General features: G+C 42.0%; 1 protein-coding gene across 4 annotated transcripts in view; it reads left to right on the plus strand.

Moving 5' to 3' along the window:
* LOC146719245 (uncharacterized) overlaps nt 1-12316 on the plus strand; it is a 38587-nt gene that overhangs the window by 883 nt on the left and 25388 nt on the right. For all 4 annotated transcript variants that reach the window (XM_085462106.1, XM_085462116.1, XM_085462126.1 and 1 more), the window contains exons 2-14: nt 1312-1370; nt 2064-2219; nt 5200-5334; nt 5526-5639; nt 6847-7002; nt 7187-7363; nt 7448-7570; nt 7654-7767; nt 8110-8413; nt 8583-8698; nt 10036-10153; nt 10240-10331; nt 10429-10579. In XM_085462106.1, the coding sequence (XP_085318232.1) occupies nt 1326-1370; nt 2064-2219; nt 5200-5334; nt 5526-5639; nt 6847-7002; nt 7187-7363; nt 7448-7570; nt 7654-7767; nt 8110-8413; nt 8583-8698; nt 10036-10153; nt 10240-10331; nt 10429-10579 (1801 nt within the window). In that variant the 5' untranslated portion in view covers nt 1312-1325. The remainder of the gene's footprint in view (nt 1-1311; nt 1371-2063; nt 2220-5199; nt 5335-5525; nt 5640-6846; nt 7003-7186; nt 7364-7447; nt 7571-7653; nt 7768-8109; nt 8414-8582; nt 8699-10035; nt 10154-10239; nt 10332-10428; nt 10580-12316) is intronic.

Here is a 12316-nt window from a genome sequence, read left to right on the forward strand (position 1 = left end):
TCATGCACCCTGTTGGTGCCCTATGTGAAGCACAGGGCCTCGAGTCGTGGTCAGTTTAAGCCTACATTTAGTCTTGCAGTGGTTTGAGTGGAAGATCAACACCTGTCGGTCTGGGTTTAAGGAAGGACATGCCTTTTGTTGCTCCAAATCAGCTGATGGCCTTTTGGAAAGTTAGAAAGTCTTTACAGTTATATTTAAATCTATCCTTGGTCACCATCCAAACAGCCCCTTGTCTGACTTGGCATAGCTTTATCCTGTTAGCTCAGGTGACCTGAAAACCTTCCTGCACTCCTCAGTCAATCTGATATTCTAGAGTGCTAGTAAATATTTTAAGAGCGGACATTGCGAGCACAGTCTTGTGTTGCCTGTAATGCTGTGACCGCTGACCTTCTAATTCATTTACATTATTATAGGCTTTTGTTGTCAATTATAAACATTTTTTTAGAGAACTTTAGGCTCAGATTAAATGGCGTTTCTGACATAAAGCCCGTTTCATAAGGGCAACCATCTCCACACCCTAGGCAGCAGCTGACTCACTTGCATCACCACAAGGCTTTAATAGTTCTTCTGAAGGTTTACTTAGTGAAATCTTATGACTTGTACTTCTTCCACGTAGTCCTTCCTGAACAAAGGCTGACTTTGAGTCACCCTGGCTCATCCTGAACTAAACAAAAGTGAGTCTGAAGAGGCAAAAGTGCACCACTGTAAGAGAGGTGACGAGTGAATGCAAAGAAATGGTTTTATCCTCATTAGACTGTTTTGTTTTGAGAGTTGTTGGATGCCAAAATCCTTGCTGATATGAAAGAAATGAGATAATTAGCCCAGCATATTGCTTTGGATGATTCACAGTTCCATCTAAGCATTATTTAGCTTCTGCTGAGCCTTAATGCAGGCCCTCATTTTATCCTATCTGAAACAAGATATACTGCTCCTTCCCGTTCACCCCTTCTTCTTCTACTCTTTGTAAACAGAAGTTTGAACAGCAGGTGGGTGGGGCTTTTAGGCTCACCATCAGAGCGGTGTGCCCGAGGTGACCATGGTACAAATGTCTGTTCATTGCCGTTATACAGAACCAAGATAAAAAAACAAAACAAAACTGCCTCTTGGGAGTATTTGTACTTACACTGAGCAAATTGTTGAATATGAATATTCACCATAGCAGTGAAAAAAGATGGGATGGGATGTAGAGGTGTGTGCCGTAAGATGTGATGAATAATACATGCAGATTTTCTTCTTGTAACACACTGAAGAGAACTGAAAGAGGACACATTGTTACTCCGTGAATATTTACTTTTTGTGTTGATGTTTCAGGTCCAAGAGTAACCATGCTTAAATGGTTTTCTGGTGAAGAGGGAGAGCCCGGCTCTGGAGTAAGTACACATGTGCTCGTTTCCCATTCCTCGAAGGCTCAGTAATCACTGATTATCACCGATAACAAACTATATTCTGAAAGATTACACAAGCATTAAGCCCTTAAAGTGCTAGACTTTGGCACACTGGAACACTGGACTGTTTCCAGATTTTGCCTCCATCACCTTTTCAAAACCACAGCTGCTACAGAGTAACCTTTCTATGTACCTGACAGCATTTTTCACACTGTGATGAATCATTTCATGTCATTTCACGTGGTGTCATTATTATATAAAAGGCATTAAATTAGCTGAAAGGAAACCTGGTGTAAGCTATGCAGTGGGACTGCTGGCTTTGACTTGGCTGCCTGTGAGGGCGCGGAGTCACTGTTAAAGCTTAAAGCTCCTCACATCTGGATCCTCTTTGCTTTATAGCTCATATGTTGACATTCGGATTAGTTCTGACTAACTGATGTAATCAGTGTCAATTTGCAAATCATATTGTACATTTTCTGCACTCTATTATAATATTACAGTACTATTACTGCATTATCATTCTAATACTTCTCACTCATATATATGTTCAGTCTCTGCATACTCTACACAGTTTCTAAACAAAGCAGCATTTTGTGTTGCAAATAAACATGAGGGCGCTCACTGCAACATTATCAGTGTTCCTTTCACTGACTCACCACCTCGTCCGTCTCTTCTCAGGGCTCGGGCTCTCCACCCAGCCATGCTGGTGGCGGAGAGATTCCTGTGGAAGAAATGGCAGAGAGGCTGACCCAGACTGAGCAGCTTGTCACTCAGCTGAAGGAGATGATTCGTGAAAAAGATGCAGCTCTTTGCTCCAAAGATGACCAGCTGAAGGTGGGGACAATTTCTTCTACAATATTAGTCCAATAAAGAGCTGTGCATCTGGTAGGACAGTGTTGTCCAGTTGTGCCAAACTGGGATCATATTTCTCTGATTAAACCATGAAAAACATGTGCTAGCTTTTGTTATCATACAGTCAGGTCCATTAGTATTTTGATAATTATATATTTCTTGAAATTTTGCCTAACATCATCAGAGTGGAATTTAAATTAAACCATCAATATATGATTGGAGTGCAAACTTTCAGCTTTATTCAAGGGTTTAACAAAAGTATTGCATTACTGTAGCAGTTATAGCTATTTAGTTATTTTTATACACATACATACATCCTCCATTTCACAGGTTTAAAAGTAATTGGACAATCTTATAAAATTTTTAATGCAAGGATTGCTTTTAATAGTTGGATTCACTCTGCCCAAGACCGAGTTACTGGGTTCCCAACCTGTTAGGCAGGCCTCAGCCTGTGGTGCCTGGATGAATATAGCCTAACCCCCTTGAACTTGTGCGTGAGGTTTAGCAATACCAGCTAGATATAGTTGGGGTCTCCCCAGCACATGGCTTGGAAACAGTCTTTCGGACGAGAGAGTCATTTCCTTACGTATTCAGGTCAGAGAACGGATCCTGACTGTCCTTTATGCTTATGCACCGAATTACACTGTTAGACAGTTGGGTGAAGAGAGGAGCTGAACTGTCGCCTGTTCACCACCTGGGGGTGATTTGGCAGAAGGTGCTGAAAAGGCTAGACACACCCAAACACATAGTGAGGGTGTACTGGGAGTAGAGCAGGGCGATATGACCAAAAATATTTATCACGATATACATTTGAAAACGATATAACTGACGATATAACTGACACTAGACAAAATACTTTACGACTCCACAACTTTATTAGTGCAAAAAACCCCATCAATGTATTTTCACTTAAACAAGCAGCTGTTTTTTTATGTCCATTAAAGTTATATAAAAATGTAACAGTGCAAATTCCTCGCTGACAGTTTAACCAAAAGGCATTTCCAGTGGAAACTGGCCGACACATCCTCAGCATAACCATGTATAATATCCACAAAACTTAAAAAGAGGTTATACACACACAATACGGTAATATCATGTTGAGGTGCAGTACGTCTACGCCTACGATAGCATAATGCTCCAACAATCCATCGAGCGCTGCGGCTTCGTAGCTCAGCAAAGTCGCACTAAAACATTTGACAGATTTTCGAGCGCCGTGTACATAAAATCGTTTCGAGGTCAGTAAACACAACCAGAGTTCATACATAAGGCACACGGGATTATAAGGGGCTCTGTCGACTTTCAGAAAAATCAAAGGATGATTTTAAGTGCGCCGTATTTTCCATACAACACGGTAATAACGACGGCCCGCTAGCATGCGCTACCAAAAATAGTGCTTTGTTGTGTATCTGACGGACGAAAGCTAAACCAGTTCCACTTTCACCCTTCTCATTCTCCGTCGCCGCCATGCTCTTTCCGCCATGTGTAAACAAAGGCATGTGCGTTTTACCCATATTCTATCGCGGTATTTCATTTTCTTATCGTTGCCCAACGTTATACCGGTATTACCGTGAACGGTATGATATGGCCCAGCCCTAGCTGGGAGCATGTTGCAGTGGCCTGGGTCCACATGAAGTTTAATTCCCACCTCCAGCAGAACTTTGACATCATTCTGAAGAAGGCTGGGCAGACAGGTGCCTGCTCAAATCTGCTGCTGCAAGGTAAGTGTGAAGCGTAGAGCTGCTATTCCTCTATATTGAGAGGTGGTTTGGGCATCTGACCTGATGCTTTCTGGGTGAGGTGTTTTGTACATGTTCTACTTGGAGGAGGCCCTCAGGTCAACCCCGTACACAGTGGAGAGATTCTCAGCCGGCCTGAAAAAGTCTGTGTTCCTCTGGATAGGCTAGTGGACATGTCTGGGCTTTGATGGATTGGCTGAATGTACCAGTTTATCGATTTAGTTTTTGCTTTCTCTTATTGAATCTTTACAATACAAGTTCAACCTTAGTGCTCAGTTCACTCAATTTCATATCTTTTATCTACTTACTTTCTCGTGGAATGATGAGGGAACAGATGTCTGTAAATCCTAAACTGTTGATACAAGACTTTGGTTAAACACCTCGAGTTGAAGCTGAAAATCTTGAGTTTCATCTTGGTTGTTTGATTAAAAATCCCCTGTGCACACAGAGGCAAATTTGCCATTGTCCAAACACTCAACTGTAACTGTATTAGAATCAGATTAGAAGCAAATTCTGAATGAATGTTTGCAAATTCCACCTCTAAAGGTACAATTGTTAGTTTTAAATAGAGACTGACACGTGCTATTTATAAATGGTGGCCTCAGCTGGGCTGTCAGTGTGTTCTTGAGTAGCGTGCAGATATAGCTAAAAATGTAAACATTGTTCAGTTTTTGATAGAAAATCAAGCAAAAAAAGGGGATGTGGGTACACAGATGGATACATTTTTCAAAGATTAAGTCTATGAGTAAGTTTTTCCAGTGTGCAGGACTCTGCATGGTGTTCCTTGATTTATAAGGACTGTGCTTAAATTATTCAATCCTATGAGTCATCACATAGATTGGGAAATGGAATATTGAGGCAGGCACAATTGGTCAAAACTGTTTTTAAAGCTGCTCTCTGACTTGGATCTTTCAGTGAGAAACATCAACTGTGTTAAATATTAAACAGTCAAGCCTTTCAATCCACAGTAAAGACAGGAATGTGTTTGATTTAGCAACCGCGCTACAGGAGAGTGCAAGCATTTCCTGCATTGTAAACCTTTGCTGTGCTTACACACACACACACACACACACACACACACACACACACACACACACACACACACATCTAAAGCTGCCAAAGTTCACTTTTTATTAACGTGTCCTAAAATATTACAGTTAAACCATCTGGTCTGATGACGTAACGAAGCACTAAACTGGAGTTAAAGTTCTTCTTTGTGTTTTCAGGCTGAGAAGGAGGCCTGTGAAGCCAAACTGTCCAAACTGCGTCTGCAGAACAAGGCCAAGGTGACGTCTCTGACGGCACAGCTCGAGGAGCTGAAGAAGCAGCAGGGGCCGAGCACACCAACACACGGCAAAAAGGTGGAGATGTGCACACACATCCAGAACTGAAGGGTTAAACGTAGAAATGAATAAATACTAAACGTTTTCCAGCGATTCAGTGCACCATTGGCTTTATAAGCTCAGACACAGTCATGCCATGTGGATCCCATTTGAATCATGTTTCTGCTCTGTTTCCATTGGGGTTGTTAAAGTGCTTTCTTCATGTTTAGGGTTCATCAGAAGGAGGAGAGCAAGCCAGTCGAGGCAAGATTGTCCTGCTGAAGAAGAAGGTTGATGAACTAGAACAGCAGCTTGGACAAAGAGATGTGGAACTGGAAACCAAAGTAAAGCATACTTTGATTCTGATGCCTACCAGATAAAGGGAAATGAGATATTTCCCACTGATGTTACTTGGAGTATTGTTGGAACACACATATGTGCTAGTCTTGGCCTAACTAGCCTTACCCTGTGTCCCCACCACGTCCACTTAATTATTTGAAGTTATTTTTTTATAATTACATTTATCTTTCTTAATTTGAATTATAATCACAACAGAAGAACAGCAACGGCAGCTAATTTCAGCAGAGAACAAAGAAATGGCCGCAGGAAACGCAGCTCGTATCGACAGAGATGAATCCAGTACATTTATGGAAAAATGAATCCAGTTTACTCTACTTTTCCTGGCTCCATATTTTTTTCTTCATTTCTTCTTGTAGTTACAGAATAATCATCCTCTCCATGAATATGCGCACCCACAATGGTGCCACTGAGCAAACGGATGTATTCATTTCTTTTTCTGTTGTGACATATCCTGAGGTGTACGTAGGGCTGTGCGATATGACCAAAACCTCATATCCCGATATAAGAATTCTATCGTCCGATAACGATATAAATCACAAAAATGTAACATTTTCTGTAAATTCTGTGAATCTCGACTTGTGTGAAGTGTTTCCAGCTGCGCGTCATGTAGCTGGAGTCCAGTGTTTTAACCAATGCATGAAACAATACATTTTTAGATATAAGTTGTAACAGCGCCGTTTTCTTTGTGAGTATTTATTACACTGCGTGCTGCGGGGAAAAGCCTGTTCTAATGTTTGAGTCTAAGGTTTATTTTTTAGCACCTGGCGGCTCTTTGTTTACTTCTCATCCGTAAATAATCTGCTCTTTCACGTGACTCAGTTTATTTTGAAAAGTCTCAACAGGATCTTGAGCTTTATTCTGAAAGGTTTATGTGGAACATAAACAAGCGGACACGCGGTGGTTTTACCGTCGTTGTTGCTAACGACAACGCATAAAAACAAACGCTTGTCCGTCCGTAGTGTGGTGATATTAAATATAAGAGAAAGAGAGAACTTTACTACAGTGACATCAGAACCATGAAGAAATATTACCGTAAACAGTTTATTTTGCGACACCACGAAACAAACGATAGCGTAAAATCAAACGACAGACGTTTTTATATCGTCATCCAATATATATCGTTATATCGAACAGCCCTAGGTGTACGCTTACACTTTGAAATCTAATTTTTCTGACCAATACTTTGTGTAGATGAAGGAGTTGGAGTCTCAGCGGCAGCGTGGTGAAGAAATGGACGCTATGCTGACAGAGAAGGACAAGAAACTGGCAGAAAAAGAGGCCTACATTGTCCACCTGCAAACAGCGCTGGCTGGAGATCAGCCCATCACACCTGCACCACCACAGAAGGTCATAAATGCTTTGAGCATGTAGAATCATCTCACTGCTTTTTTCTAAATATTGCACGTGTTAATAATAGGCAGACAAAGTTAGAAAAGTAGAAGAAAATGGATTACAGCTGAGTCACAACAGGCGATGTCTTGCATTTTCTCAGAGATGTGGTCACTGTCACTCATGTGTTCTGTCCCCCCAGGCTGAGGACGGCGGGGCGATGCAGGAGCTGCAGTTGCTGGTACAGAGCTTGACTAAGAAAGTGGGGGAAGCAGAGGAGCGCTACAGTTTGCTGCAGGAGCAGACAGACAGCCTCAAAGACCTGCTGGCTACAGAGAAGGAGCAGTACAGCCAAAAGGAGAGCATGTACAAGCAGAATGTAGGTTTTCAAAGAGGACAATACAGCTTCTTTTGTAGAATTTAGCTGTCTCGGGTTCACAATGAGTCGTGTGCTTGTTTATAGATCCAGACATTCAAAGACATCATCATTCAGAAGGACAGCCAGCTGATGGAGATCAACCAGATGCATGAACAGGAGCTCTTCAAGCTAGCAGCCAAGTCAGATGCCAGTGCAGACTTGGAGCAGGTAACACAGACAGTCAGGAGTTCATGCAACTAAAAGAAGTTGGAATTTTTGTGTTGTTTGTGAATCTGTGCTTTCCTTTTCAGCTTCTGAAGGCTCTAAAACAGAAGCTTCACGAGAAAGAGGAAGTGCTGCTGGGTAAAACTCAGGTCATTGATGTTCTCCAGGGAGAGGTGGACGGGAGAGATCAGCAGATAAAGGTTAGCAGACTCGCCGCTCCTGTTTGCGTCTCAATAAAGACGTTGGTGTTTTTCCTTGTTTTCTGTCAAAAAGATCAATTTCCATATTTAATAAATGTCTTTGAGCTTAAACGCAGCTTCAGACTGTTGTAAACACTCGTTTTCAGACCAGAGAAGAAATATCCCTAATGTTGCTTACATGTAGCGAGCTCAGGGGGAGGGGCTAAAACAGCTTGTTTCAGACAGACACTTTTCATTCAGCCTATAGAACATTCTCTATTGTTGTTTCGTAGACATTCTTCAACCTCTCTTGAAATAATGACACCTTGAAACTTATGTGGAACAAATACTTTGTCCACGCAGGAACTCTCAGAGCGGCTGCAGAGGCTACAAGTTGAGCGAGAGAGCCTTGAATCCAAAATGGAGGCAGAGAAGCATGTGATGCGAGCACAACTCCGTGACCTGATGGAGAAGCAGCAGGCAGAGGTGCAGCGAATGACCGAGCAGCATCAAGCACAGCTGGATCAAACCCAACAGGATCTCATGAGGCAGCTGGAGGACCTGAGGAGAGCCCAGGCAGCAGCACCACCTGCCAGTCAGGAGGCATCAGGAAGTGGAAATGTGCTCACAGATTCAGCTTCCATCCAGAGGATAGCTGAGCTGGAAGGTTGGTTCTTCATTTTGATGATTTATCTGAACTCCTTCAGAGGTCAGTTTGTGTCGTTTTCCCATGTACATCCTGGGAATTTTTAGTTCGTTCACAAAATGCAGCAGAACATGAGGACATTTTCAAATTCTTTCAGTGCTTCAAACCTTTTCTTTTGTTATTTTTGCAGCACAAGCAAAGCAGAAAACAGATGAAGCCAGCAGATCAGAGGCCAAGTTCCTAAAAATGAAAGCTTGGTCTAAAAGTCGAATCAGACAGCTGGAGGAGGAACTGAAGAGAAGCCAGGTGAGGGTTTCAAGTTGTCCAAGTCGGATGAACAAAGCATTTTGTGCTTTTGTGCTGTGCTTATGGCAAAGATCCCAAATTCACTGCCAGTGCAGTAAAAGGGGAAAAAAAACCCCAGTGGAAGACCGTCATGGCGTGACCTTCACAGAACAAGAAAAGTGAGGTCAGGCTGTATTGAATAAAGATGTCCAGATATCAGGTTTCAGGCTTGTACAACTCTGTTTTGGTCAAACATACATGAAACATAAAGACATAAGGGCTGTTCAAAACGTTTGCACAGCACTGCTGAAGAAAATAACTCCTGCAGTCAAGAGAAGCCACTAATTGTTGAGCTATGAATGATAAAACCAGCAGTTATTCAAGTATAAATGTTACAATTGTATGCAATCTTTATCAATAAAACATAGAAATGTAGATGTTTATGGTGTACTATACTACAGCGCTCCCTCGTTTAGCGCGGGAGTTACGTTCTAAAAATAACCCGCGACAGGTAAAATACGCAAAGTAGCCAACTTTATGTTTTTTACAATTATTATAGCTGTTTTAAACCCCTCACTACACACTTTATACGCTTTTCTCAGACAGGCATGAACATTTTCACACTTTTCTCTCTTGTTTAAACACAAACTTCAAACCTTCATAGAAAAATAAGTCCAGTGTTATAGAACGAAACCAACAGCAGCTGCCTTTGACGGTCCAAAGCGTTTCGTCGAGATTGTTTTTGTTGGGGAGAAAACTTACAAACAAAAAGTCCAGCACTTCAGAGCCACACTGCTGGCGATCAGAGATTTATGTAGATTTGACAAACTGAACGCGTTCTGTAAAGTACAGGAGACACAGCACGGAGGAGAGTGATTGACAGTGGTCTACAGCCAATCAGGACGCAGAACATAAAGCGCTGTAAAAAATAAATAAATAAATAAATTAAAAACCATGGAAAATTGCACAAAAAAATCCGGGAAACAGCGAGGCCGCGACGAGGGACCACTGTTTGTAGATTTAGAGTTCATTTCATAGTGTTAAATCATGTAACACTGTGTCTTACAGGATATGACACTGTTCTGAGTTGTAGGGAGAGAGATCGCTTTCTCTTTGGCGTTGTTAAAACGATACCTGTTTTTAGATTTGAGCTCGTTACTGCTCGCGCTGCTCGTCATGACCATAAAGCTGATGCAGCATCCGTCACGTTATCTGTTTTCCTTTTATATCAGCCGATCGTCTGCAGGACGCCGTTTTCAGTTTGTTATCCAGAGTGAAAATCGAAAACGCGTCAAAATGCTGAAAGTCCTTTGGTAAGCAAAGCTGCCAAGTAAACAGACACGTTTGACTCTATTTAGGCTGGAGTTGCTCCCCCAGACCTGACTGCCCTGCGGAGTCGCATCACTGCACTCGAGGAGGAGAGAGAAGAAAACCTCTGGAAGGTGGAGCAATACGAGGAGGTTAAAGCAAAAAACGGTAATAAAATTAAACTTTCTGGAAAATGCTTTAGGGAAATCCTCAGTTCAAAAATGAACATTATTTTTGTTCGATGTTATCGTTAGAAATGCTGGAGGCAAAGTTGGTGGTGTATGAGGAGCAACAGAGGACACTACAGGCAGACTTGGAGCAGTTCACCAAGAGGGCTGCCTCTCAGGTCCAGCACCCAAACGCTTTCTTAAACCTGCTGCTTTTGTTTTACATTTAATACTCACGGATGGTCTCTTATCCCTTTTTGCACCTGCTGAACGTAGGCAAGTGAATCAGGCAGCGCTGATGACACTCAGAGCCAGGTGCTGGAGTGGCAGGAGATGGTAGCTGAGGTGGTCAGTGCCAGAGACCGGGCCAGGGAGGAGAAGGCTGCCTTGTCCCTCCGTATCAGCCACATGGAGGAGGAAAGAGAGGGTAAGACTTTTACTGGAGGATGAGTCAAACTCATTTAGATCAAACTAGCTAATGATGGTGGGATCAGTTATAGCTAGGAGGTAGAAGCAGGGTGAACATCAGAGTCACAGTTAATCTGCTCATAAATCCTCAGCCAGTGTGAAATAACGACACACGTCTGCTGACATTCATATATGTGAGGAACCTAAAAACAAAACTTTTTCATAAATGCAAGAAAAGACTCGCAGTACTTAATACGACAGTAGTAAAACCTGTTCTTTAATACTTTAAAGTTGTTCTGTATTTCTGTTCCTCAAAATTCGACTTTAATTATTTAGTCATTCTTAAACCCGTTAGTATATCAGAGTACACATCCTCTGTTAGCATCTAAAAAGGAACTTAGTGTTACTATAAAACACAAACTCTGATGTCTACATTTTTGGCATTTTGTTTGTTAACACAAATGTGGATCACGGGGTTCTGTCAGAGTCAAGTTACCTTAGTGGTAGCTGTGGTTTTGGGGAAACTTTAGTTCAGTTCAGATGCAGCGACCCACAGTCTCCATTTCCACTTGGGTCGAAAGTGCAGACTTAGAACTATACACCAGTTTTTAAATTGTGGTGATAGGGCACGTAAAACCAGAGTTAAGATAAAAACTACAGTGGTGTTTACTGTGGGAAAGAACGGTAAAAATGTCATTTTCTAAGGAGAGCGCTAGCAAACACTCTCTGCTTGCGAGCAAAATTAAAAAAAAAAAAAAGTAAAAACACCCCTTTTCTATTGGTGTTAAAGTGTACCATGTTGACCAATCAAAAAAACTTATATGGCAACATGTGGCACTTGGTTGTTTAGGAAGAGGGGGAAGTTTTAGGAGAGAGAGCGAGGTTTCACATGTGAGAGATTTGTGATGTTTAGCGTGTTCGGAGGCTATAGTTAGTGTGTACTTAGTGTGTAGTGTAGTCGTTGTTTTGTTTTGTGTGTCAGTTCTACTAGTGAATGTCACAGTTGCTCCAAAAAAGCCTCCAAAGGTAGATTGCTGAAAAGAATGATGCCAAACAGGCAAGATAAACCGTGTTTAAAGGTGAAATATAGACGTAAAATCAAAAGTAGTCAAAAACAGCCAGTTATACCCTGGACCCCAGAGGGTTAATGTTTGATCAACTCTGAGTCAACTTCAGTCTGGAGAGGACTGGACTAATTGGAATTATTTCAAATATATTTCACACACTTTGTTTTTCTCATAGAGCTAGCTTGTTTTACCATTTTCGTCATGTGTTGTTTGACTGAACACTACTTTGTTTTCTTCATTTTTCCCCATCCTCACTGTTGTCATTGGCGAGATTTGGTTTACTCTGTGCTGCCTCCCATCTCATGGACCTCCACCCCCTCCCCACTCTCCCTGTCCAGCCCCTGCTCCAGGGATGGGAGCAGCCACCCAGAACAGTTTCCCATCAGTTTTGTGCATGCAGGCTCCTCCAAACCTCCAGTGCAGCTCGTGCACACTGTACTGCCTGGAGTTTCCCTGAATTTTGCATTTGCTGGTGGAAACGACAGGCAGTACAGTGTCATGCTGCACGTTCGAGTCTGCTGTTTAGTTTAGTCTCTTCCTTTCTCTGTCCCGTGTTGTTCTTTTCCATTCTTTACCCTTTTGTTTTCTTCTGTCTTTCTGTTTCTTCTTGTCAACTTTTGATTTCTGGTGTGCTAAGATATCTGAAATCACCAACAATAATGAACTGGTCTCAAATATAATTAAAGAAA

This window comes from Copadichromis virginalis, linkage group LG1 (genome assembly GCF_057382275.1).
Source record: "Copadichromis virginalis isolate Kocher_CV1m ecotype Utaka linkage group LG1, C_Virginalis_male_GT1.1, whole genome shotgun sequence".
Taxonomy (NCBI): Eukaryota; Metazoa; Chordata; class Actinopteri; order Cichliformes; family Cichlidae; genus Copadichromis; species Copadichromis virginalis.